At 41.1% G+C, this 27,226-nt stretch overlaps 2 protein-coding genes across 4 annotated transcripts in view; one reads left to right on the top strand and one right to left on the bottom strand.

Annotated features, from left to right (window-relative positions):
* The window catches only part of MOV10L1 (Mov10 like RNA helicase 1), a 36,427-nt gene extending 9,899 nt beyond the window's left edge, over window positions 1-26,528 (bottom strand). Inside the window, exons 1-19 of the mRNA XM_083574971.1 lie at window positions 26,337-26,528; window positions 19,768-19,952; window positions 17,151-17,307; window positions 16,381-16,493; window positions 14,628-14,818; window positions 14,197-14,337; window positions 12,030-12,160; window positions 11,729-11,906; window positions 10,396-10,590; window positions 8,515-8,629; window positions 7,765-7,942; window positions 6,763-6,833; window positions 6,102-6,193; window positions 5,771-5,829; window positions 4,831-4,940; window positions 3,307-3,397; window positions 2,773-2,951; window positions 1,561-1,707; window positions 451-572 (exon numbers count right to left, since the gene is read on the bottom strand). Coding sequence (XP_083431097.1) covers window positions 451-572; window positions 1,561-1,707; window positions 2,773-2,951; window positions 3,307-3,397; window positions 4,831-4,940; window positions 5,771-5,829; window positions 6,102-6,193; window positions 6,763-6,833; window positions 7,765-7,942; window positions 8,515-8,629; window positions 10,396-10,590; window positions 11,729-11,906; window positions 12,030-12,160; window positions 14,197-14,337; window positions 14,628-14,818; window positions 16,381-16,493; window positions 17,151-17,307; window positions 19,768-19,952; window positions 26,337-26,424 — 2,543 coding nt within the window. The 5' untranslated portion in view covers window positions 26,425-26,528. The remainder of the gene's footprint in view (window positions 1-450; window positions 573-1,560; window positions 1,708-2,772; window positions 2,952-3,306; window positions 3,398-4,830; window positions 4,941-5,770; window positions 5,830-6,101; window positions 6,194-6,762; window positions 6,834-7,764; window positions 7,943-8,514; window positions 8,630-10,395; window positions 10,591-11,728; window positions 11,907-12,029; window positions 12,161-14,196; window positions 14,338-14,627; window positions 14,819-16,380; window positions 16,494-17,150; window positions 17,308-19,767; window positions 19,953-26,336) is intronic.
* A 46-nt stretch (window positions 26,529-26,574) lies between these two features.
* MLC1 (modulator of VRAC current 1) overlaps window positions 26,575-27,226 on the top strand; it is a 29,149-nt gene continuing 28,497 nt past the window's right edge. The window contains exon 1 of one of the 3 annotated variants that reach the window (XM_083575319.1): window positions 26,575-26,705. The gene's annotated coding sequence lies outside the window, so the exon portion shown is untranslated. Of the gene's footprint in view, window positions 26,740-27,226 lie in introns of all 3 variants that reach the window. The other 2 variants (XM_083575317.1, XM_083575318.1) reach the window with 2 other exon arrangements.

The raw sequence follows: 27,226 nt of genomic DNA, 5'->3' as shown, positions 1-27,226 counted from the left end.
GCCTTTGATTATCAATTTGTACAAGATTCAACAGGCTGCCTTGGGGCTGCTTCACGTTACAATAAAGTGAATATACATAATCACCTAACATGCTGATATGTGAACAAACTGTGGAAGACTTGAGGCTTGTGCAATCCCTTCTTTTGCTCCTTTACAATCCGTGGAGCTCATGTGCTCCCCTCTCCTTCTCTTTCACATTCATGAAGAAGAAATGGGAAAACTTTTGCCAGGAGAAGCAGTGGGTGACAAGGTCACTCAGTGAGTTTCATGGAATTTTTTGATAGTTAAAATGACACGTTAAAACATTCAATGACTCATTATGAATAAAGACCACAGAATGATGGTTGGTTTTGAATTTCCTCATTTTTCTTGGTTCAGGTGACTACCTTGGGGCATCTTTACACCCCTGTCTTGTTCCAAATGTTTCACAAAAACATGCATTTGCAATACCTTATTCCTATTTGGTAGAACATCCCTGCACTGCTGCATGTCACTATAATGATCCTGAATCGAGATGCTTTCCAAATGTCTTCTCCGTCTTTGCTGTAAAGCTTTATCACATCACTGAGAGTCTATCAACACAAAACCAGCAATTGGGCATTAAGAATTTTTATCACAGGGTAAATGTACAGCGTATAGCTCATGTACACAGAAGGCAGTACAGTAAGTCTGCAAATTACATACATTTAACTTGTGAGCATTCACCTTTATATGAGTGGCAAAAAAATATTTAAAAGGGGACAAGGTACCGTGAAAAATGACTTTGGCGATCCTGCCCACAGTTGCACTCAATCGGTTTTAGGTAAAGGTAAAGGGACCCCTGACCATTAGGTCCAGTCGTGGCCGACTCTGGGGTTGCGGCGCTTATCTTGCTTTATTGGCCGAGGGAGCCGGCATACAGCTTCCGGGTCATGTGGCCAGCATGACTAAGCTGCTTCTGGTGAACCAGAGCAGCACACGGAAACGGCGTTTACCTTCCCGCTGGAGTGGTACCTATTTATCTACTTGCACTTTGACGTGCTTTCGAACTGCTAGGTTGGCAGGAGCAGGGACTGAACAACAGGAGGTCACCCCATCGCGGGGATTCGAACCGCCGACCTTCTGATCGGCAAGTCTTAGGCTCTGTGGTTTAACCCACAGCGCCACCCGCGTCCCCAATGGGTTTTGACTATATGCAATTTTGGCTTTAGGTGCAATCCCTGGAAGGGAACCCCTCTGTAAGCTGCGGACTTACCGTAAGCCAAAACCAAAGCATAATTTTAAAGACTGGGGGAAAAGATGCCAATAACTTGTTTTTGTTTCTGTGAAGTTTTACTGACTGCGAGTCAACAATTCTGAACTACATGGGACCAAATGTCTTGACTCCATATAAGGCAGCTTTCTATGTTGCTAAGCATTGCTCAGTACAAATAAAGGGAGAAAAAACAGCAATGAATTCATACTAAACAAACTCATTGTACATAGCCAATGCTGAGCTTTTAAATGCATGATCTACCTCATGATGCAATTAAGATACAATGAAGTCATATAGGGTACATCAAGCTTTTAAATAAAATTTACCTCTTCATTTCTGCTGGAAGCGTTAACTCTAACCATAACCCCTGGCTTTAACAAGTTGCTGTCATGAAGTCGTGAACAAACTAGATCTGATGCACTGTTTGATGGCGCGCAGACCAGTATTCGGCTGTCTGGTATGGTGTAATGTATCTAAAGTTTTAATTAAAAATAAATCAATCACAAATTGTTAAAAATACTGAACAGAATTTTTTTTGGCTATTTTTTATTTATTCATAAGTCAGCTGCCATTTAATAAACAAAGACCAACATTTGTAACAGTGATTTCCCCCTATTCACTCAAGTTCCAAAATCCATGTTATTATGAAATCTTCTTGGAGAGGGACAAAGATAGGAATAATGCTGCCTTCAAAATATCTCCGTTATCCACCAATTACAGCTGCATTCACATGGCATGGTAAATCACAGTTAACGCTTCACTGTGAATGCATATATGGTTCCTGCTTCGTTCCTCCCTTAGTATGAGCAGCAAAGCATGATCTTTGGCTTAGCGTTGCATCCAACCTGGGAATTGTGGTTTGCTTTGTAGCTTACTGTTCACACTTGTGCTAGGGGAGATGCAAAGCACAAGCAATCTCTACATCCAAAGCAAACCATTAACTATGGGTTACCATGGCTTAGGAATACTGGCTACACATCAAATTAGGGTTTTCCCTTTTTATATTGATCCGCCATAAAAGGTTTCCATTCTGAAACACATGAAGTTGCACCCCTTCAATACATTAGAGCAACATCACTGTGATGAGTCTCACACCCAGAGGATACAGTGTAGACAGGGCAGGCCATGCTACCCGCAAATCAGAAATTACTTGTGGTAGAACTCTATTGCAGACAATGCCTTAGTTCTCTCTTTCTACCTTCTCAAGCAATGGGAATGCACCTCAAAGCTAATTCACTGTTAGACAAATACAGTCGTACCTTGGTTTTCAAACACCTTAGTTCTCAAACGTTTTGGCCCCTAAACACTACAAACCTGGAAGTGACTGTTCCGGTTTGCGAACTATTTTTGGAAGCCGAACGTCTGACGGGGATTCCGATTGGCTGCAGGAACTTCCTGCAGCCAATAAGAAGCCGCACTGAACATTTTGGAAGTCAAACGGATTCCATTCGACTTCCAAGGTACGACTGTAGTTGACAAAGTTAAAATTCTTAAAAGTGGCAGCGTCGAAACCCAAATATATTGTTGCTAACTGTTACCTGCAAAATTGCTTCAATCACTGTGACAGTTTTACCAGTTCCTGGTGGTCCAAAGAGAATGTAAGGAGTTGGACGACATTCACCACTAAGAATCCTTTTCACTGCTAGTTTCTGATGCTCATTCAGCATGGGATTGAAGAAGTCACAGTTTCTTCTACTGGATACTGAAGTTCCATTTACTACATTCAAAATTGTGTATATTAAAAAGTGTTTTTCTCTGGCTTGCAAATAATTTTTAAAAGTCAGTACAGTGGTGCCTCCGGTTACATACGCTTCAGGTTACATACACTTCATGTTACAGACTCCACTAACATGGAAACAGTGCTTCAGGTTAAGAACTTTGCTTCAGGATAAGAACAGAAATCGTGCTCCGGCGGTGCAGCGGCTGCAGGAGGCCCCATTAGCTAAAGTGGTGCTTCAGATTAAGAACAGTTTCAGGTTAAGAACGGACCTCCGGAACGAATTAAGTACTTAACCCGAGGTACCACTGTATTTAAAAGGTTTTTCTATTATTTACAATATTCTTATACTAACGTGTTTGTGTGGCAATAGTCACCACATCAGAAATGACATCTGCCTCATCTTTTGGCATCCTTCTTTCATTGCCATTTTGTACCCTCTTATCCTGCAAGTAGCAAAAGAGAAGATCAACAGTATTTAAATATACAGTATTTTAAAAAACAGTAGCATCTATTCAAATTTTAGATTTGATAATTGCTATGCAAGTCATGACTTAATAATTTCAGGCACAGCTTATTCCGGTGTAAATTCCAAAGAGACTTCAAACAGTTTGCATATACAACACTGCTCGGAAAAATATTTGGAAAATGTTTGGAAAAGCATTCTTAAAATGTGAAGAGAGAAGACAATGCACTTTTCTCCTCATGCTGCCTCTAACTTAACTAAACTCATTGGGAGGAAGAGAGAGATTAGTTGCTTAATTTGGAAGAGGGGAAAGATGTCCATGCTTAACCTTCAGATACAGCCACTCTGGGCCTTTTCCATTCTGGTAAGCAAAGTTTAAAGTTTATGATGGAAGGAAAAAAACAGGGCTTGAAAAAGCCAATAAAGATTTAATAGAAATCCCCCAGAGCTGTAGAGGCCAGACAATGCATGCAGCTACCAAGCTTACTCATGCAGCTATTCAAAAGAGCTATGCAAACATGCAGCCAAACTCCAGGTTTCTCTGTTTTGAATATTTTTCCCACTAGGGATTTAGGAGTATAGCACACCAACTCTGCCAACCCCAGTCTGGGCAATGTTTACAGAAGAGTGTTCGGTGTACTTGGATGCAACAATGCAAAAAGCCCGCTGGGATGAAGGGGTAAGGAAAAGGATTTGCTTGGTAGGCTGGACCCTGAGGTCCCTGCCACCCCACTTTGATAGGTGGGTGGGGCTTAATTTTAATTCAACCCCCCCCCCCTTGGGACAGGGATTGGTTCCACTTGGGAGCAGATCCCAGTGGCACTTGCACCAAAATTTAAGAAGTGTGGAGTGCAACCCCTGCTTACAGAGGAGGAATTGGAAGTGCACACTAACACTCTTGAATATTCCTTTGCAGCTGTGGCCTTACCCGTCCCACACCTGACATCAGGCGTGCGTGGAAACGGCCTCATAGGTCAAATTAGGACTACTGGCCTGGGGGCTGGAGGTTCCCTACGGCTGCTCTAGCATAAGAGGAATCTGCATCCGTTTCCTTTTGCAGGTCCTCTCTTTGGTACTCATCTATAGGGAAAACTACAATGGAGGCATTATAAAGGGCAGAAGACATAGATGGTGAAGATAGGAAGTTGCTATGGAGAAAAACATGTATGAGTCATTAACTTCACAGTTCTTCAGTTCGCATTTTCAAGACAGAGAACAAACTATTGTATCGAACATCCCAAATGACATTCTGACGTTAATATCCAAGTATAAAAAGTTGGCAGGTAGACTATTTATAGTGGCAAAGGAACAAAATAAGGTACTCTTATACATCTTAACTTTACAGACTGCCACACCATTTGGTAGTAAATAGCTTATTGTAAAGCAGATAATAAACAGATGGCAAAGGCATACCTCATCTTCTTCTGTGATGTTTTGCTTTTGTGCATCGGAAAGACATTCTGAATCACGCCACTGCTTGACAACTTGTGGAGATTGCACAGTGACCTGATATGGAAATAAAACTTGGGAAAGAACAGGAAGGAGAGAGAAACGGGAATGGTGTATAATTCTGAATAAGAATTTGATCCACTGAATTGCTTAATAGAAACTGACAGTAGAAGATGTCAACAGGATTTATTCTTGCAGTCTTTTAAGGATCAGAATTTCAATAGTGTCTTCCCTCAGCCTAACCCCTTTTCAGCTGAAGTAGCCCACAGGGGCGGGGGGAATCAAAGTTACAAAGTCAGCAAAAATTCAAACAGTAACACTCTCTCCGAAGTGTATTAGTTACTCCCCTGTGGACACAAAGACTTGCAACTTCAAACCTTAACTCCAGTTCTTCACCAAAAAACTGCCCCGAGACACATCAGTATACCTGAAGGAGTGTCTCCACCCCCATTGTTCTGTCTGGACACTGAGGCCCAGCGCCTAGGGCCTTCTGGCGGTTCCCTCACTGCAAGAAGCAAAGCTACAGGGAACCAGGCAGAGGGCCTTTTTGGTAGTGGCACCTGCCCTGTGGAACGCCCTCCCACCAGATGTCAAAGAGATAAACAACTACCTGACATTTAGAAGACATCTGAAGGCAGCCCTGTTCAGGGAAGCTTTCAATGTGTGACATTTTAATGTATTTTTAATCTTTGTTGGAAGCCGCCCAGAGTGGCTGGGGAAGCCCAGCCAGATGGGCGGGGTACAAATAATAATAAATTAATTTTTTATTATTATTACTATTATTATTATTATTATTATTATTATTATTATTAGTAGTAGTAGTAGTAGTAGTAGCAGCAGCAGCAGCAGCGTATGGTAATATAGGAAAACTGATTTGATATGTGAGATGACACAAATATCCCACCTTTTTGTCCTAAATGTATGGCTTGTTCTACTGCAAAATGGCATCTTCGGCTGGTGGTCCTGTCAACAGATCAGATTACTAGTAAGAGACCACAATAATATCCATAATCAATATACGTGACATACCTAATATACTTTAGGGCTGCTGTGATATTTACAATAAGAAAACACTAGTTTCATAAGCTAGCTAGTTCTGTTAAGTCAATGCACATTAACACCAATGAAAAACTGTGACTCTGAAATATATTATTTAGCATTTCCTGAGTTGCGTGAAGAATGTGTGCCCTTTTGCTTCATAATGAATTGAAATACAATTTTAAGAAAAAGCACACCTGCTAACAGTAAATTCCACATCCATAGGTTCAGAATTATATGCCTGTTCGAACTCTGGGTTAAGCTTCAGAGTAACCTCTTCATCATGAATCTGTATACAGAAAGGAAAAAAAGACCACAATAATTTATTATGTTGTAGCACTGACAGAACTCTTAACATGGTATGATGACGATGATAAAAAATAAATAATTATTTGTACCCCACCCATCTGACTGGGTCGCTCCAGCCACTCTGGGTGGCTTCCAACATATATATATAAACGTAGTAACATTAAAAGCTTTCATATACAGGGCTACCTTCAGATGTCTTCTAAAGGTTATATAGTTACTCATCTCCTTGACATCTGATGGGGTGTTCTATGGTAACAGTAACTTTTAAGAAAAATGTTTTAACAAAAATTGCATTTAGCTGTTGAAATTCAGAGATTAGAAGCACTGAACATATCTAAGAACTTAGATATAAAATAATTCCAAGGAATACCAGTAACAAAGTATTTCTTGTACTTTTGTTTCCTTTCAAAATCTTAGGCTGTCATGCTATAAATGCTTACCTGGGGGTAGGTCCCACTTACTTCTCAGTAAACATGGATAGGGCATCAATGTTAAAAAACCCCGAAACAGGACAAAAGCCAAATAAAGCAAAAGATATGGGGAGCTTACCTCAGTGACAAATGCAATGTAGTGGACTATGGGCTCTGAATAATCTTGGGTCTTCAATATTACTCTGTCACCTGAATTAGAAGATATAAATTATTTCATTGGTCCTGTACAAATTATAGCAATTAGGTGGCTATCCTGTACACAGGAGTCTGAAAGAAAAGATCTATTACTGAGAATGATCAGCATAGTGCTATTGTGAAATACGGTGGTACCTTGGGTTACATACGCTTCAGGTTACAGACTCCGCCAACCCAGAAATAGTACCTCGGGTTAAGAACTTTGCTTCAGGATGAGAACAGAAATCGTGCTCCGGTGGCACGGCAGCAGCAGGAGGCCCCATTAAGTACTTAACACGAGGTACCACTGTAACATCTTTATGAAAGATTATTAGGATTTGTGATTTTCAAACCCAGCTACAGTGGTACCTCTAGTTATGAACTTAATTCGTTCCAGAGGTCCGTTCTTAACCTGAAACTGTTCTTAACTAGAGGCGTGCTTTCGCTAATGGGGCCTCTTGCTGCCACAGCGCCGCCAGCACACAATTTCCATTCTCATCCTGGGGCAAAGTTCTCAACTCGAGGTAACTCTTCCAGGTTAGCGGAGTGTGTAACCTGAAGCGTTTGTAACCTGAGGCATTTGTAACTCAAGGTACCACTGTATTTGTCAGGACTTTAAGGACACTGCTATGGAGCTTTATATACCCTACTTATTCTGCTGTTTCTGAATTTTTCTGTCATATTGGGAAATAAATGAAAACAGATAGGTGATACATATCTGAGTTCTCTGATGAAAGGAGATGCACTTTAAAATCAAAAAGGGTTTATGTTTATATGTATATTTTCTGTAGGTTTTTGGATAAAAAGGATATAAGAAACAAAAGTACTTTACTAGGTCTGAGCCCTGCCAAAAGGTATTGGCAGGACCACTTAATGCTGTTCAGATCAGTGTTCTGCTGACAGAGCGATATCAACACTGTGTTTAAGACAATAGAAAATTCCACACCTATACATAAAGAAGGGCGGCCCTCTGCAACTCCTGGCACCCGAAGTACCAACAAATTTCCATTCTTTTCCAAGGTGACTCCACACATAGATAATTCTTTGATTTCCATCTCTTCATAGATTTCCTCCAGCCACAGCAGAGCAGAAAATTTTGCTTTATAATTAGCTAGAGTCAGGGCCTGAAAAGAAAGAAGCTTTATATCACATCATTTATATATTACAGAACCACAAGAGCCCTCAAATACCAATGAAGGGCTGTGGAGCTGTGAACTCAATGTAAGAAAACATTGCTTTTGAGGAGTCACAACACACATCAATTCTGCAAGCACTTCTCAAAGTCTCTTTATTTAGCACATCTATATCCCCTTCCGTTCATCATGGAAGTCAAGGCAGTATTTACAGAGAATCCAAGGCAGCCCAACAGCCAAGTACTGACCGGGCACAACACGTTTAAGATGTCCACCGTGTAACAAATGGGGGCAAGCTGGTCATTTAATGCTGGGGTGGGCAGAAAGTCGATCTGATCTACTGTTATATCGCTGGGTGATTTGCAGTAGATCAGCAAGGATTTCTGGCTCAATATTGTTTAACAATAGCAACAAACATCCCCCTTCCCAAAAACTCCTCTACTGAAATGAATAAAGCTTGGAGAAACTAAGAACACAATGAAAAAACGTATTTATAGGCAGTTATAGCCTTCAGGTGCCTCTGAGCTATGTATGTTATCTATGCTACAGCAGTATCATCCTACCTCTCCAAGACTTGGTTGAAAAATCAGTATGTCCATTTTCTTTTCCACACATCTCCTTAATAGATCCGGAATAGGGTACTGGGGAAGGAAACTTGGTAGTTGTCTCCTTGAGATTCTAAGGCATCAGAAGTTAATAAACAGTAGTTTACTGTCAGGATACAAAATCAATTCTTACATATTCCAAGTTGGCCAGTTAGGATGGGATTTCATTTAGCAAATTAAGAAAACTTTTATCAGCCACAAAATGCATAGGGACTAGCGACTGACTTGACAAAATGCAAGGCACTGATCAGCCAGCTGAACTGCTAGATTTTAAATTTTAAACATTTTAGATTAGTTGGTTCCCGCAGACCTTATCAGTAAACATGCAACATCCATGTTAAAGAGCTACCTTTACCACAAGGACTTCCACTAGCCCAACGTGATGTCCCCTTCATATTCCAAACACCATCATTTGCTCTGGAAGGCACATGGCCCTTCGAAGATTGAACATAATAAGTCTGAGTAAATACATTTAAATATTGGGAAATCTGTTGCTAAGACAGATCTGTATCATGTCCATTGCTGTCAGTATGGATTTGCAACATGTCTGGTGGTCCTTTTCTAAAATTCAACTTAAGTGGGAACAACAGTTGATTGAGAAACTGCTTCTTTTCCCATGGGGAAGGATGGAAGATTAAAGAACTCAAGAGGGCTAAAATGGATAAAACTGACAGATGTAGTTTCCTGAAGAAATGGACGGCTAGAACAAACACCCTAAGTAGCATCCTTTTATTGTAGTTTAGAATAAAGATTAGGTCACAGGAATATTAAAAATCCCATTGTATTTATCTAATCAATTCTCTGTCATTAAAAATAATAATTATGGAGACTGAAGATTTGTTGCTGTCGACTCCCAGCCACATTTCAAGGTGCTGGTTTTATCTTGAAAACCATAAATGAACTGACCCACAAAAGTAAAGGACATTCTCTACTACAAGCTCCAGCCTCAATTTTCTGTTTGCCAAGCTAAGCTAATGGCCACAAGGAACAGGGATCTACCAGGTAATGAAGTCAATGAGACTTTAAGATTTTATGTATATACTTCAGGATGCTGCCTCTGCGTGTGCTGCTCGCCAACCCCCTCCCCATCAACCCCTTCACGCTTTCTTTAACCCCCTATCCCCTCCAGCCCCCCCCCAATTCCAAGAATTCCGTTGCTGCCACTCACAGAGTGGGAAAGTAAGAGAAGAGTGTATTTCCCCCCTATGCCCCATGCTGCTAAAATTAGAAAGTGTGTATTCTGAAATGCATGCTTCCTTTTGGCTGCAGTGGACTAAGGGGTGGCGAAAATGATGGAGAGTGTGTGAAGGCTTTCCTGAGTCTCTAGTTAACCATTGGAATGGCTCAGTCGGTAGAGCATGAGGATCTTAATCTCAAGGTCGTGGGTTCGAGGCCCACTTTGGGCAAAAAGATCCCTGCATTGCAGGGGGCTGGACTAGATGACCCGCAGGGTCCTTTCCAACTCTACAATTCTATAGTTCCTGCTAGCCAGTTCGCTCAGCCGGACCACCTGCCCATGTGTCTGTGTGGCTGCCTGCTTGCTTGGACTCTGGGCTTTCCTTGCTCTGTTGTGAATACATGCAAGAGGCAGCAGTGATGACAACAACAGAGGGAACATGGGAAGGTCTCCCTTGCTCTGCTGGCCTGCTCACTTTGCCCCATTACTGTCACACTGGAGCTCACATGGCTGCCAGTACAACTTTAAATTACAGAATTATTCCACAATAACAAAGATGGATACAACAAAATAGATATAACCCCACCCAATTATTATTATTTTTCAATTAAAAAAATCTAAAGGCTTGCTTAAGCAGATTATCATGGTGTACTTGGCAGTACCTTTTCAATTCTGGTAAAACTATTGTTGCCTTGTCGTTATGAGAGTCCAAAGTGATTTGACGTTTTCGTTGGGAAAAAGGCTGAGTGGCTGCTATTAATAGCTCCTCTTCTGTTTCTATAGTTGCTTCAATGTAGCGACCGATAACACAGTCAGAAAAGCAGAGCAACAAGAGGTCTTTGCAGCGGCCAGGGTTCCTTTAAAGGCACAAAAGCAAGGCAAAACTTTCATTAAAAAACCTAAATGAGACAAAGCCTATAGAAAAGTTGTCTTTTACTCTGTGCTATCATGTGAACAAGAGAACCAAACAAAGAGTATCTGAGCAGTTTTCCGCTTCTTTGGTGGACAGCAGAGCTTGAGGTTGGGCAGGTGAACACAGGAGTGAAAGATGAAAATGGTGTGTACAGAGATGTATGGGGCAAAGCTGTGAATGAGACAGTCAACTTTTCATTGTTGACTGCAAACTGTTGGACCTGGAAGGTGCAAAATTAGAGCTAGTCATCATCAGACGTGACAGTGAAACAGGTTCCAGTGACTGAAACAGAAAGCACTCTCTCTTTCTCTCTCAATGAACTTAGCCGAGTGTATAAAAAAACACAAATAGCAGCTGTTCTGGAGGATACCCGTCCCTATTGCAGGCCACAAGTGAAACTTAATATCTTTTATTATCTGCTACTCCTCTGATCATTTGTCCAGCCTATTTTGCTCTTATAGTTCCTATACTCATCACCCTCTTTGCTTTGCCACTAACTCAGCTGTTCTAGTGTCATAACCTATGAATTCAGAAAGCCATGCCCATGCTACTTTAAATCAGAACCTTTGATTACAAATTCTTTCAAACATCACCTTAAAGGATCAAACTGGTTGAACAGTAAGACATTTTATGCAAAGACAGATTCCCTTGCATATAAGCTAGGACTGATTCAAATGTTGTTCTGAATAATTGGTGCATACTCCAGAGAGCTAGAATCCCCTCTTGGGTGACAGCTACTTCCCTGATGAGATCAATTGCTAATTAGGCAATTCCTTTTCACACTGCAGGCAACCTTCACTGCTGCTAGCCAAACTTCTGTTGAGGGGGAGGAATATGAAAGCATAAATGATGAATATATTATCTGTTCTTAGACAACCAGATCTTCTGAAGTAAAAAAACAGGTATTTAGCTACACCAAAGTTGTATCATACCTAGGGATTTGCATTACTAAAATTGCACACTGGACTACAATTCCTTCTGACTGTCAGTTAGCTTTCTGGCCACTAATCCCAAAGCCCATAATTTACTGTTGTTTTGTAACATTTTAAAGCAGCAAGAAAAAGAACGTACTGTATACTTACTTTGCAGTGCATGTAACTACTATAGAAATCTTTCTCCCAGAAGGCAGAGAGATAGCCTCGATGGGTTCTGCTGTTTTCTCTTCTCCAGTTTCTTTTTGCTCCTTTTCTAGTTTCTCAGGTTGTCTGCTAACAAAGTTGTTATCGTCTCCAATATTGTTTTCATCCACAGGCTGAACTTCTATGGAAGTAAACAAATTGCACTATTCTAATTACACAGAATATAACATGCCGAGGCTTCTTTATAGACAAGAGAGGAATTAGGCATGTATGTGTGACTTTTTTCTTATATTCTTATATTTACCTGGTGGATTCCCTAGGGATGCTGCAGAACTCTTCTGACATGTTCCTGGCACTTGAAGACAAAATTGCTTCTCTTTATCCCAGCCACCCAATTTGCAGCTAATTAAAGAATGTGCTGCTTTCCCTTTATTCCTGAAAAAAAAAGGGGGGACACACACACACACATTTAAACCTCACTGTTTATACGTCAATAGAAATTCATTCTATTTATTATTACAATTTATTATTACGACCATTATTAGATTTACATTCCACACCTTCCTCCATATGAGCCCAGAGCAGTAAGATGATACACACGCCTACCCTGCTGAAACTGTAATTTGACAGCAGCAAGCAGATGCTCTGACAAGCATGTCTGTGTTCCAAGACATACACAAGGCACAAGGGGTTGCATCCAATACTGCCCTTATGCAAATGGAAAAAGTCCTTTCAGCTGCAGAAGGGCACTTGGCCTAGCAGAGGCACCCATGAACACAGGGGGAGCTTAATTTCACCAACTCATCCCACCCTTCAGAAAATCTGTTAAGAGAGACTGGGGGACCCTGTGGAACATCTTAGGAAGTGGCACTGAAGAAAGGTTGTTTAGTGGAGGCTTCTACAAGATTAAAGACCTTTCAGTAAATGGAAAGACTACTTCTATACAGGCAACACCTGATTTGTTGGGTTCTGGGTCATTGCATGCAATGGTGGAGCACGCATAAGCACATTCCGTCCCCTTTTCCAGCTCCTTCCGGGTCGCTGTAATGCAATATGAAACGTGTGTAAATCAGTCGTTGCCTGTGCACGGAAAGGCATCAATAGATGCAGGCCAAGATTTGTTATTATTTAAAGATGCAACAATACTCTTTTTTTAATTTAAACCCATTTCCTCTCTTTATTAAGCTTAAGTAATGACACAGACGTGGCTTCACCTGCCCTTTCGCCATGAGAGGCAGCTTCACCAGATTTATGTTTTCGGGGGGGGGGGGGGCTATATAACCAAATACTTGAAATCCACATCACCTGGGTCCTCCATGGTCCAGATGCATGGCTCATCTCCACCAGGAGGTATGATTACAGTACTGTGGACCTAACTTTGCAGAGCTAACTCCAGACAGAGATCAGACATCTGGCATGATGAAGACTCTATTTCAGCAGGCATCTTAAGTGAGCTTTTCTGATATTATGGTTCATGTCAACTGATTTTACTCCTATTGCATCCTTTCTGTAACCTCATTGTACATCATTGAGAAACTACATGGTTAAATGATATTTAAAAACACTGAAATGAAATTAAATGTGGTGTAGTGGTTCATGTAGGGACGTGGGTGGCGCTGTGGGTTAAACCACAGAGCCTAGGACTTGCTGATCAGAAGGTCAGCGGTTCGAATCCCCGTGATGGGGTGAGCTCCTGTTGCTCAGTCCCTGCTCCTGCCAACCTAGCAGTTCAAAAGCACGTCAAAGTGCAAGTAGATAAATAGGTACCAGTGGGACGGTAAACGGCGTTTCCGTGCGCTGCTCTGGTTCGCCAGAAGCGGCTTAGTCATGCTGGCCACATGACCCGGAAGCTGTACACCGGCTCCCTCGGCCAATAAAGCGAGATGAGCACCGCAACCCCAGAGTCGGTCACGACTGGACCTAATGGTCAGGGGTCCCTTTACCTTAGTGGTTCATGTGACAGACTAGGACCTGGGAACCAGGATCCAAATCCCCACTCAACCATGAAGCTCACTGGGCCAGTCCCTGCCTCTCAGCTTAGCCTTCCACACAGAGTTGTTGTATTAAATGAAGGAGAGAAGCATGTATTCTGCTTGGGAGCTTCTTGAGGAAAAGGTGGAATGTAAGTGCAATAAACAAACACTATGCGTAGGGAGAATGCTAAAAATAAATGGAGGTTTGTGTGCTACTTACCATTCACAAAATTTACAATCATTAATTAAAATTGTCGTAAAATTAGTTTTTCACATTAAAGCTTCATGCATCTAATGACGCAGCTATTTACAAAAGGAATGTTACCAGTTTTACTGACCCTCACACTTCCAAACTCCCGGAAGAATGGACTCTAAAAGCCCAACTGCAAAAGTAACTATGAGGGGAAAAATACACCATGGTTTCATGATGTATAAATGCTTTTAAAGAATAAATGATTTTAAAAGGAAAAATCTAGGGAAGAAGTAGTTACAACTTACTCTATCCATACTTCGATGCTTTTATTCATTCCTAATTTTAGTGTTCCAAAGTTTATCATTTTTGATACCTCTAGGCCTTCTTTGTCCTTCATTAAATTTTCATATGATTCATCCAAATTGGTTGCATTGGTTAGAGATGACCTGTAAGATTTCAAAATTAGAAACCATGCTGCAAAACAATGCATATACAACTATGTAACAAAGCCCAATCTGACACACATCTACATTTTTCTTTTCTCAAGTTAGAAAGTTAAAACTGACAAAACTTTCATAAAATGCTAAAACCAGAATGATTTTTTTAAACCACTCTTCTCAAGACATACATGGAGAATTACGAATGCAATTTTAATACTTCTGGCCTCACTTCAAAGTAGATTTTTTAAAAGTGAACTCTAAGCAGTCGTTGACTGAGGGAAGAAGTTTTTTATTACCAGTTATTTTCTGCTGGAGCCATACAAAGTGCTCTCCAGATATAACATGATTGGTTACTCTCCACAACCACCACATTGACAAGGTCATGTCTACGAGGAAAATAACCATCAGGAAGTTTCAGGAAATCCAGGGTGAAAAAGATACTGTCGTCGACTACACCAGTTCTTCCACACACACTGGAAACACGAAGCTGTAAAAAATGTAGTTATCTTTAGATGCAATAAAATCAATGTAAGCATGCATAACCCATTTGAGGTTACTGAGTGGGCACTCAGTATACTTCAAGCCATCCAATTACAGTGGTACCTTGGAACTCGAATGTAACCCGTTCCGGAAGACTGTTCAACTTCCGAAATGTTTGAGTTTCAAGGTGCGGCTTCTGGTTGGCCGACAGCTAGGTTTTTGCACAGTGAAAGCCGTGTCGGGCATCCGTGTTCTGAGGAACGTTTCAAAACCGGAGCACTTATTTCCAGGTTGTTGGCATTTGGGAGCTGAAATGTTCGAGAACGGCGCTGTTCGAGTTCCGAGGTACCACTGTACTCTTTAAAAACTGCCATATAATATATTAAACCTTAAACTGTATGTTGTACTGTACTCTAATTATCTCAGAGGCTCCCTTGTTAAGGAGATGTATCGGCGCCTCTGAAGGTGGAAGAGACCATGGTCCAGAAACTCAAAAAGTCAGCTCTGCCCTGCCTCTTCTCCTCTTTTGGTCCCTCCATCTGCCTTCCTGCCTCCTTCAACTCACTGCATTCTCTTCTGTCTCCTTCCTCTTCCCTCCTCCTGCAACTCTCACCTGCTCTCTCCATCTTTCTTCCCTCTGAGCCCTGCTGAGCACTCTTCTCACACTAATAGTACTGCCAGCTGACTGGGGAAGGGAACCCTGCAGGGATGCTGCAACAGCTCATGCCAGCAAATGGATTCCTCTGCTGAGGTGCCCAGATGGGCTCCACAGTGGAGAGGTGTGATTTTGTGCCCCCCCCGGTATGCCCCTCAATGTTCTTAACTGCCAAATATCGTTAAGTCGTCTTCTATGAGCCGCTTGACCAAAATATTGGTTTTGTTAACTTTGACTCTTGGAGCACTACAGTCAAAGTGAATGATCACTCCACATCACCTGTGGAGTGATAGTCAATAACTAGATTTTTTAAAATTGCCAGTGATCATTACATAGTAATAGTAACATTTCCAAACTACAGCTCCATTCAGGTGTTAATACTTTGGTTGCCTCTATGCACGTCTCGGGACACTCCCAATGTCACTGTGTAAGTAACATTCAGATAAAGTTTGGAAATCCATTCGAAGGACACACTGTTTACACACACACACACACACACACACACACACACACACACACAACAAGCTTGAAGTCAAAAGGTATACCTAAACTACAATCTTGAAACTTTACAGTGGTTTAACTATCATGGCTTTCTATAATACTTCACAACTGTACTCTTGTGAAGGGTTGGTGACTTCTTTACAGATTCCACAGAACTAAAATTGTCAGGGATCCTGATGATAGAGGGAAGCCATTAACAGTTAAACTACTTGAAGTTCAAAATATGGTTTTCAGAGTTGAGGCCCAAATCAGGAGATTTTAATACAATGAACATGCTTCCTATATAAACAGGGTAGCTTTACATGCAAGGCCAATTCCTGCTATATAGTTACCCATTCTTTCTCCTTTTACATTATAGTATTTGATACAATATTTTTAAGAAATCCCAAAATTAAACCATTCAATAGACATACCTTGTCAATTCTCTTATACCTCAAGGGCTTTACAGAAACTGCTTCACTGGTCCAGGTTGTTGGGTTAATGAAATATTCTACTTGCACCCAATCTCCTTTACAAGGGTCAAAACCTTAACAATAACATTACAAGAAAATGGAAACAGTTTGAACAAAGCTAAGTCACTTTAAGAAGAGTTAAAAGTACTGGAGCACTAAAAGGCAAATATACCTAGCTACTAGACCAAAATTTGGATTAACTGAAGCAGTGACCAGAACGGTAGCCATATTAGCATGTTGCAGCAAAAAAACAGGAATTTTCTGGCACCTTAAAGACTAATGAATTTATTATGGTATAAGCTTTTGAGGACTTTAACCTGCAAAAGCTTATGCTGTAATAAATTCATTAGTTTTCAAGGCATCACAAGACTATTTGCTGCACTGTTTTATTCTTCGAAATACCAGAGGTCAAACAAAGTTTCAAAATGGAAAAAGGGAAAGTACCCCAAACTTCAAGAGTCCATTCAAGTTTTGAACAGATCTAAGATTACATGGCTTATTCAACAATAAAGATCTTACTCTCAAGAGCAAACACATCTCTGAAATGTAACTGAGATGGTAAAGATGCTTACAGATTAACATATACAAAACACAGTTTTCTAAACCAGTTTATATTCTTAGAAACCCTTTTGTCAACTCATCTAAAGCAATTTTCAAAGAAAGAAACCCTCTGCAACTTAAAATCACAACTTTGTGTTTATAACAATTATCAAGGCAGGCATAACAGTTACCTTCACAAACATCATCCATGGAAAAGGAGGTTGTCTGATTAACGCTGCCACCAACTGCAGTTAGAGAAGTAATTCTGCCAATGAGTGTTTTGGTGTCCTGGTCCCCTTGATAAGGACATTTGCTGTCATCTTCCCATTTATCAGATACCTTTTCTACCTGTAGAACAAATCAAAATTACCTACAGGAGGCATCCTAGCAGGACCTTCACATGTGATTTGAGACCTAAGGCTGAGGTTCTTCTGTTGAATTGTGACCCCTCTCCAAATGCTGCACAACTTCTTCAAACATGTACATAGCTGTCAACCTTCCACCAATACAAATCTTTATGGAATGAACCTGGAAGTGTGCTCAGTACAAACCAAGGGGCCAAAACCAACCAGGATCAGCCTTATATTAGAGAGCTTACCAGTATTTTGGCCATGAAGAGATGTCAAAAGACACAAAGGCACTTAAAGAGAGCCATGAGGATCCAGTACACTTAGCTGCAGACATTGGAGAGGGTGGACATGCAGGTGTCTGCTCACAGATCTTGGATTTGAAAGCATGAGCAGACAGTTTCAGAAAGGAAAGTTTTGGTATCGTTTAAGTAATTTACTCTTAAGTTCTGCTGAACCTACCATCAGAGCACGCACTCAAATTGTAAGGGCTCATACATTCCTTGGCCCAACAAGGAATCAGGTGTGCCATTTAATCAAGCCAGCTTGGTAAGAGAACTAGATAAGAGGGTGCACACTGTCGGGGGTGGGGTGCTGAACCAGAAGAAGGTATATACTTTCTAAGGTATATGCTTTCCAAAGTTTATCAATGACCACTGGAAGTTGCTTGTGAATGCGTCTTAAATTTTTCTTTATATACGTATCAACCACCTGAACAAGGTGAGATAATTCGATACTGTGAAGACTACCAAAGCATGTATTAGGAAGCTTCTTAATATTTACTCTGCTGGATGGGTTAACTGCTCAATGCTAGCTGATTACCTTCCATCTTGGGCAGTTACTGAACTACTGCAATTAGGGATGTTGGAGAATTCTGACAAAAACAAAATGAATGGAAATTGCCAATGTTCCCTTATTTGTCCTCTCTCTGGAACAGAAATCAATCCAGCAGATATGACTGGTATTCAGCGCTGTTATTATTTTCAGTCTGCAAATGACGTATGCCCCCCCACCTCCTTGCCTTTTCTTTGTACTGAAATGGTGGAATAATGTAATGAAAATGAAATTAATTGCTTTATGTAATTTTGCCACAGCAGACAGCGAGACAAATATGAACGGCAGCAGAACCAAAACACTGCTGCATGTATGTAGTAGGTTTGTCTTCAGTTTAAATTTGTACATGTTAGCTTTCTTCGGTTTGAGTTCGCTTTGATTTTTAGCTCTCAACAGAATTGATCTGTCTCTCTCTGGAGCAATCTGCTGGCAACTTCCTGCAAATTTAATGGAAAATAACCCTTCCTATTTTCAGGATGGGAAGAAGTGCTGCTTCTTCGCAGTATCTTTCCATATGCATCATTGCTTAGTGTTTTTTCTACAAATCCCTGGAAATGATTACTGTACATTTTTGGAGAGGTACTTGCATCTAACATTTAGTTTTCATTGCACATTCTCTTCTCTCTTGATGATGTATTTTGTCTACTGCCAGCCTTGCTGATTCTAGAGGAGGCTGTAGCCAACTATTGGAACTACAGCCAGTGGGACAACTCTGCCACCTACTGGGTCCTGTAGGTATTCCTCCATCTGGAATACCAGCAATGTACTTTATATGCCGTATCACATGCAAATACATCCTTTAAAAATTGACTGTTAGGGGCCTAGCTACACTACAAATGCACAAAACTGTTTCTACAGCAGTTGAACAAAGACATTGTTCTTATAAAGGCGACATCGTCTTTCATAGGTAGCTGAACATAACAGTGACTGCCTTCTGAAGACCACTGGCAAATTATGATCTTTTCTGTATAAACTGAGACAGCTCACTACCAGTTAATAACTGTATATGGACCAAACTACACGCTATGAAATAATAAATCTATCTGAACTAAATCAGGTTGGCTCCTTGTTCTTCAGCTCAGTAATACTCAAATCCATTTATGGAAAAGTTTAATAAAATGCTGAATTTCAGAGCAGATTGGTTTAAATTAGCAAGAAAAAGGTGTTTAAATCATGTTTTCCACTGAAAGATCTTGTTGACTCGTCACAGTAAGGGCTTGTCCACACTTCCGCTTGTTCTGTACCTAGAAAAGAGGCCCAATTAGTTTTTTTCCTTTGCCCCCCCCTCCTCTAGAAAACCTGCTGTTTACTGCTGAGTTGGAACAAACATCAATCCACTGAAAAAATGATTGGCATTTGCTCTGATTCAACAGTAAGAAGCGGGTTTCCCCAGTGAGGGAGAAGTGGTGGGACAAGTGGAAGTGTCGACAAAAGCCCTAAATTGGTAGAGGAAGAGCTTATCTACGTTCAAGAGTCTGAAGTGACTTCGGCTTTCTTGCCGAATTGGCATATATAGGAAAGTCTATCACTCTGATCAACTGAGATCAGTTATATAAAAAATTGAAGTTTATTTTACGGACAGTTAACATAATCACATGAGCAATTTATATAGCTATTTGAATCTCACCCTGATTGCCCTTAATCCATGAGAGGTTTTATCTTCTTCAACAAGAGCTACAACCTGCTGTCCAACTTGCAGTGGAATGTTGCTCATCACAGCTTCGCTGGTGAAACAGATCAAATCATCTATCAAACCGTAGTCTAGGCAGAATCTTGTCACTACACCATTTACGGTTTTTATCTCACTGCCATCTAAAAAGAAGATAAAATACATTTAAGTTGTGTCAAAAATAATTTGCCGTATTTGCTACAGCATTGGGAAATTATTCTTGCTGCATCTTGCCACCTCTAACAGAACATCTGTAAGGATTTGACGATGGTTAGCAAAATAAATGTTATTTATTCATATGTTTTCTCTCCCCTCTTCTGATTAGATTCTAAAGCAGCATAGAAACAAAGTGGTTTTTTATGACTAGCTTATTGGAGCAAATGAAGCCGATACTTGCCTTTTCTCTCCTTTCCTCACAAGCTCAGAGTAAAAAAGGACTGGGCTTAACCTTCAGGGGTCCTTTACTTTTACAACCTCAGAGTAATGAGTTATTGTCTGGGTTTTGTCACACCATAGTTTTACCAAAACAACCAAACTGACAAAACTATGATTTGCACTTGAGCAAGGGAAGGAAGGAAGTTAACATGCAAGCCCAAAGCTCCTTCCAGGATTACTCCTGTGGTGCCAAACCATAATTTGGCATTTTGGCCAAATGTAGAGAAAACTGAATTACTGTATCTTAATTTGGTTAATTCCTTGACAGGAGGTAAGGAATCTTACAGAGTTTATTTAAACGATAATACCACATTGGGAAACTTTCCAGGTATAACACCCGGCAGCCCTAGTGTTGGAACGGCCTTCACCAAAGAGAGCTTATCAATGCAAAATTTAGTTGAGCTGAACTTGATGAATATCAAGGGAGATCCAATTTCTATATTCTTAATGGCAATTTCCCTATATATGTTCTGGGGGTTTCTAACATTCTCCACAGTTCACTATACAGTACATTATGGTTTTGTGGGGAATAGCTATCTCCAAATGGGGATCAGGTCAGATAAATTTGTTTGACAAACATCAAAACCACAACATGGAGGGGGAAGACCTTCCCATTCACCACCAAGAAAATAGCCAATAGTTCCTCAGAATAAAAGCAAATCACAACTACTGTAGGTTTTAAGTCTACTGAAAGAGGAAGCAAAGTCCTATGCACAACTTTACAGACAGGGTTTCCTTAGTCTTGGGAATAACTTATATAAGGGTGGCAAACCTGCAGATCTCCAGACATTAAGATCATAAGCCAAAGGTCTATCTATTCCAGCATCCTGTTCTTACAGTGGACGATCAGATGCCTATGGGAAACCTGCAAGCACAAGAGCACTCTCAGCTGCGACTCTCCGCGACTGATATTCAGAGGGAGAAAAACAACTCTGTATTCATTTTCTCTACACAGGGGTTCCCAACTGGTGGCCTGCTGACCACAGAGAGTCCACGTAACCCACCCATGAGGTTTGTGACACCATTCACATAACAAAAACTACCATAGAGATATCAAAATTTTCAAAATAGGGAGTCTATGGCTTGGCTTTTCAAAAACAGGGGGTCTGCAGTACTTAGCTAACAGGTAACCACTGCTCTACACCGTGTATATTATTGTGCATGAAAAGAATGCCCCCCTCACCTTTTCCCTAAATTTAAGTGTCAAATGTTGTAACCTTTCCACATTGGGGAGGTAATCCTAAATTTGTTTTATGAACCCCAACATGGAATTCACCTGTTTCACAGCATACTGCACATTGGGCCAACTTCTTTAACAAGCTATCTACTACAGCCATAGAGTCTTGTTACTTTTTAGTCACTGCCAGTTCAGACCCCATTACCACATAAGTAAAACTGGGATTTTTTTGCCCCAATGTGTATCATTTGTAAAGGCTTGCAGAGCATTCAGTGTTGCACTCAGAGTTGTTGCAATCAATGTCATGACTAACTTAAACATTTATCAATTTCAACAGGTTTATCTGAGTAGGACTTAGCTGGATACACCCCTTGGCACTTGTGGCTACCTTCTGTAATCATGCTATCAATCAGCAGGACATATTTACAGACAATGCATTTGGAATCCGGATATAAAGCTGCCATAATTGTTAGCAGCCTAGTAATTAGAAAAAGGAAAAAGGCAGAAGAGGAACAATTTCATATAAATTCTCCTCCTTCCCCTAAATCAACTTGAGCACTGAGACATTCTCATGTTGACAGTCATTTCTATGCATGGTTGACGAGTTTATGTGTGAGATTGAGATAACCCTGTCAATCTCACTAGACAAAGTAATGTCTAGCAATAACTACAAAGGCCCACAATTTAGAAAAGTGCCACGAACTATAGAAACTAAGTAAGACTGATGAACACTGAAGAGAATTCCCAGTGAATATGTGTGAGGATATTTCTTAAACCCTTTTGTAAAGTGAAAAGGCTAGCTTCAAACTTGAGCGTACACCTTTTGAAAACACATCATAATTTATATGACAAAAATTATGTGTTTACTATATCCTTGTATTTAAGCAGTGATGGGCAATAAGGAATTGCATGCAAGCAAGTACATGGACTTCTATATATGAGAATGAGTGGAGAAGGGGCAGAGTTCTCCATCCCTCCTCTACAAGCTTCCAGCAGGCTAACCAGGCTCCCCCCCCCCCGAAGGCTAGTAACATTAATGGGCTTATTTACAAGCCTGGTTTACGAACAGCTACTCACTTTTTGAACAAGTAATGTTTACATGGACTCTAGCTGTAGTTATTTATTTATTTATTTATTTTATTTATTTATTTATTTATTTACGGCTATTAGCCCATAAAATATGTACAAACGTAAAAACACAGGGACATAAAAACAGATATATCCGACAACAGGAGGTGAACACCACGATGGAAGGGTGGGTCATTGAGCAGAGCCAAGTGACAGCTTGGGGCCAGGAGAGCTCCAAGGGACAGATCACAGAAAAGGAAGACTGAAGACGAACTCCGACATGCACTCTCAGCATAACAGTTCGATTAGTTTTGATGTTGTTGTTGGTTTTTGGTGGTTTTTGAGTGTGAGATAACCGCATTCAGAAATCTCGCCACCTGCAGAGTTACAGAAGGATCTGTATCCTGCAAAAGCAGTGCGGCGTGTGACTCAACAGGCCTGCCAACCAAGCGCAGTAAAGCAGGACCCAGGAATTTAGCCCTGGCTACGCTATGTAGGGGACAGTTGAACATTATATGTGAAAGAGATTCAACAGTTTCCCCGTCACACACACATAGCGAAGACACCAAACCCTTGGAAAATCTGTGGTTCAGCAGGTTCGATGGAAAAACATTGAACCTTGCACGAATAAATGCACGTCGGTGTGGTACTGATGAAAGAGATGACATATATGATGGAAGGCCAAGTGGTGGGGTTATTCCGTGATACCTGGGGGAGCAGACACCCCCACCCCTGGCGAGGTTGTGTTGATTTTCCATGTCCGCTAATCTTTGCTCAATAAGGCTTTTGGCTGAGCGTAAGTTCATCTTTAAGGAGTCCGCTGGGGAAATTCCGATGCTCAGAAGTTTGGCATGGATTTTCCCTACCCACGGATTGACAAAGACGTCCCGCCAGAGGCACTGAAAAAGGTAATGGTCGGGAAGCCTATGCCAGCTGGACAGCCAATAGCCAAAGACTCGCTTCCAGATGACAGTCTCCAATGATGCAATCCTTAACTCCAGACGTATGGCTGCGTTGCTCACACACATGGGGAGTTTCAGAAGGCGACGGAGAAACTGATTCTGCAATGTCCCCAGTGATGTTAAATTGGACCCTGGGGCCCAGAGCGGGGCAGCATAACAGAGGGTGGAAACCACTTTTGCGTGGTATACCTTCAATGCAGAAGGGATGTGAGAGGCTCCGTCGGCCGCAAGAAATTGGAGTAGAGTATAGAGTATTGTTTTCCCTTTGTTTAGTAAATACTGTATCTGTGGCTTCCAGCTTAGATTGTAATGAAAAAAGACTCCCAGGTATTTAAATTTGAAAACCTGTTCTAATTGGACTCCATCTAACTTCCAGCTGTAAGTTTTCCGAGACCTGGTAAAGACCAGGACTTTAGATTTCCCATGATTAATTGTCAGATGGTTAAGTTTGCAATAAGCCGCAAAAATCTTTAGAGCTCTGCATAAACCAACTCTAGAGTAGGAAAGGATCGCTGCATCGTCGGCATATAGGAGCAAAGGGCAGCGAAAATCAGCTAGGCGGGGGGCATGAATGTTGGCTTGAGACTCGTTCAGAAAGAGCTTCATATCGCTGATAAACAGGTTGAAGAGGAGTGGGGCCAAAATGCAGCCTTGGCGCACACCTCTATTTATTGGGACCTCGTTGGATAGGTTTCCCGCCGGTGTGAGTCTCACTCTAGCCGACGACCCATGGTGTAATTGGGTTATAAGCCATAACAGCCTTCTATCTATGCCCCATCTCTCTAATTTCTTCCATAGGCAATTTCTTGGGATACTGTCGAAGGCAGCCTTTAGGTCTATAAAAGCGACACATAGGCGCCCCTGACTTCTCGGCCTTTTGGCTAAGATCAAGTGTAGCTGTAGTTACTTGAAATGTCAGCATTCTTGTGGGGTGTGTATGTAGTAATATTCACAGAACTATACTTCTTAGAAATTCACTGATTACTAACAGTAAACATCACGTGACAAATAGAACAAACACAAAAGTTCCACACAAATTAGGCAACAAGTAGGAGTCGTTCCCAGAAAATGTAGAAATATAGAAGCCTAGAATGTTAGTAGATTTCTTAGAAAGGTTCTTTTGTAGCCAAGAGGAGCAAATTCTTAAAGGAATCTATTCCAGATTTCCTAGTACAGGCTTTGTTGTTGTTCATTTATTTTCAACAAGTAAGTAAAATAATAAATATATGAGGGTTGGCCAACTTGGTTTCTGCCAATAGATGTGGACTACAACCAAGGCCCACCAAAACATTTTGGCACCTGAAATGAAGGAAGAGCGAGTGAAAATCTCCATCAGCAACAAGGGTGAAGATGGGGAAATAAAGCTTTACATCAGGATCTCTGTGTGTGATACCTTGTTCTGTGCACTTGTAGTTATGTACTTTTTATTTTTCAATAAAGAATATAAAATTAACAAATAACATCTACAACAGGATCTGCTGCTTGAGGTGGTCTCATGGATGGGCCAGATCTGACTACAACTCCCAAGATCCTTCAGCAGCTGAAGCTGATGGGAGGTGCTGTCCACAATTTGGAGGAAACAGCATTGTCTACAGGATGAATGGATTCTCTTTTCTAATAATAACAGTAATAAATTAAAATGCCCTTTAAGACTTCTTAAGTGATGTATACAAGAACCTCTATTTCTGGGACAGAGGTCTCAAGGCAACAAGTCTCTCTCTGGATCTCTGGATAAAGGACGGTACATAAACTGAATAGCTAATAAATATGGGATACCTCAGTTGGTAGAGCATGAGATTCTCTTTTTTATATAAGATTTATTAGGTTTTTCAGATTAAAATTTTACAGTCATATATTCAACATACAACACAGAAATAAGATTCCAAGGAATCTCTTGCAATTCCCTCCTCCCCTTTGTTAATAATTTCCTCCTGCATATTTTATGATAATCCAAATCTTTTATCCCTCCATTGTGTCCAAAATTCACCATTAAATGACGAGTGATATTCCAATCCTACTAACGATTTTACCCGTTTACAGACTCTCAATCTGAGGGTTGTGGGTTCAAGTCTCAGGTCGGGCAAAAAGATGAGGCTGGACTAGATGGTCATTGTAGTGCCTTCCAACTCTACGACCCTATAAAGCCTTTTTGTAAAGAAATAATAATGAGGTAACTAATGGCAAAAAATAATAATGAGGTAGCTAATGCCAAGAAAGGCATCAGTGATGGAAATGATGGACTTTACAGAACTGGCGAAGCTGACGGGAAAAATCCGAAACCAGCACGATCAAGTACGTACTGTATTCCAAAATACTTTTTGGAAACCCAGCCAGATGGGCAGGGTATAAAGAACAAATAATAAAAGACTGGAGTAAATTTACACAATATTTGAAAGATCACTGTAAACAATTAACAACACAAGTCTGAAGACTTGTAATGAGAATTTTTTTTTTTTTTACTTTTTTACATTTATTTAAACCTGGAGGTATTTTGTGATGAGTTTTATTAGAAATGGCAAATATATAAAATGCTGTGATATCAAGGCTAATTTTGAAAGCCAAGAGGTGGGAGGGAAGGAAGCCAATAGGCTCTAAAGAGCCACAGAGGTAAAGTGGGTAATAATGATGGGATTATATATGTTTAAATGGAAAATTAATTAAAAAAAAATTAAAGAAAGGAATAGGGAGGGCCTGAGCAGGGACGTCAAAGGCTTTTTGTGTGTGTTTAAGGCTCCAGTCCTATGCTCGCTGTCCTGGGAGTAAGAACCACGGAACTAAACCAGGCTTACTTCCGAGTAGACCCTGAAGGAAGGAACCCAAGGAAGGGAACAAAGCTGAGCTTGGAAGGGAGGAAATGGGGGGGGGGGTCAGTCAGCTTCTTCTACCTCCGGCTGCCCGGCGCCTGCCTCCTTCCATCTCCTCGTCAGCCCTTCGCCAGAAAAAAGAGACGACTTTGGAAAACAGGTGGTACATCTTCTCACAAGCCGGCTAGGCGCCTCTCTTGCGCTTCCCGCGCTTTTCCGCCTCCGCCCCACGAAGCGCTGGACACCGAAGGACCGTTCGCGCGGGAGGCGGACTGCGCATGCTCGGACCCGCTCTTATAAAGCCGCGCGCTTGCGCCGGCGAGGTAGAACGCGCGCTGGCGCAAGCGCAGTAGCGACGCTCGGTTTCGTTTTCCCGCTCGCGCCTTGGCCGTTGCAGAGCGATTGACGGGGGCGGCAGGTCTTTTGTGGTTAAGCCTTTCCGGTCGTGAGGTGACGCTCTACGTTTCCTCAGCAGCTCGTACCTGTACGCTGTATTGTTAACATCAGGGGTGCCAATTTGAATCAAATATTGGGGTTTTTTTGGGGGGGGGGCCCAGGAAAGCCCCGCCCCGCATAATGGATCACATGACACACTCTTTGAATGGCAATGTCCATCAACTTTGCGGGGGGGGGGTCCTGGCCACCTCAAATATTTTATTGGGTAGTCGAGGTCCCCTCAGGCCCTAGGAGTTGGCTAATAATAATAATAATAATAATAATAATAATAAACTGCCCTATACCCGGACGTCTCAGGGCGGTTGACAGAATAAAATCAAAATACTGTATTATTATTATTATTATTTGAATTTATATACCTCCCTATACCCGGAGGTCTCAGGGCGGTTCACAGAATAAAATAAAAATATTATTATTATTATTATTTGGATTTATATACCACCCTATACCCGGAGGTCTCAGGGCGGTTCACAGAATGAATTATTATTATTATTATTATTAATAATAATAATATA

This window comes from Podarcis filfolensis, assembly GCF_964270895.1.
Source record: "Podarcis filfolensis genome assembly, chromosome: 10".
NCBI classification, from domain to species: Eukaryota; Metazoa; Chordata; class Lepidosauria; order Squamata; family Lacertidae; genus Podarcis; species Podarcis filfolensis.
Note: the sequence above shows the minus strand (reverse complement) of the source record. Positions and strands in the feature narration are given on the sequence as shown.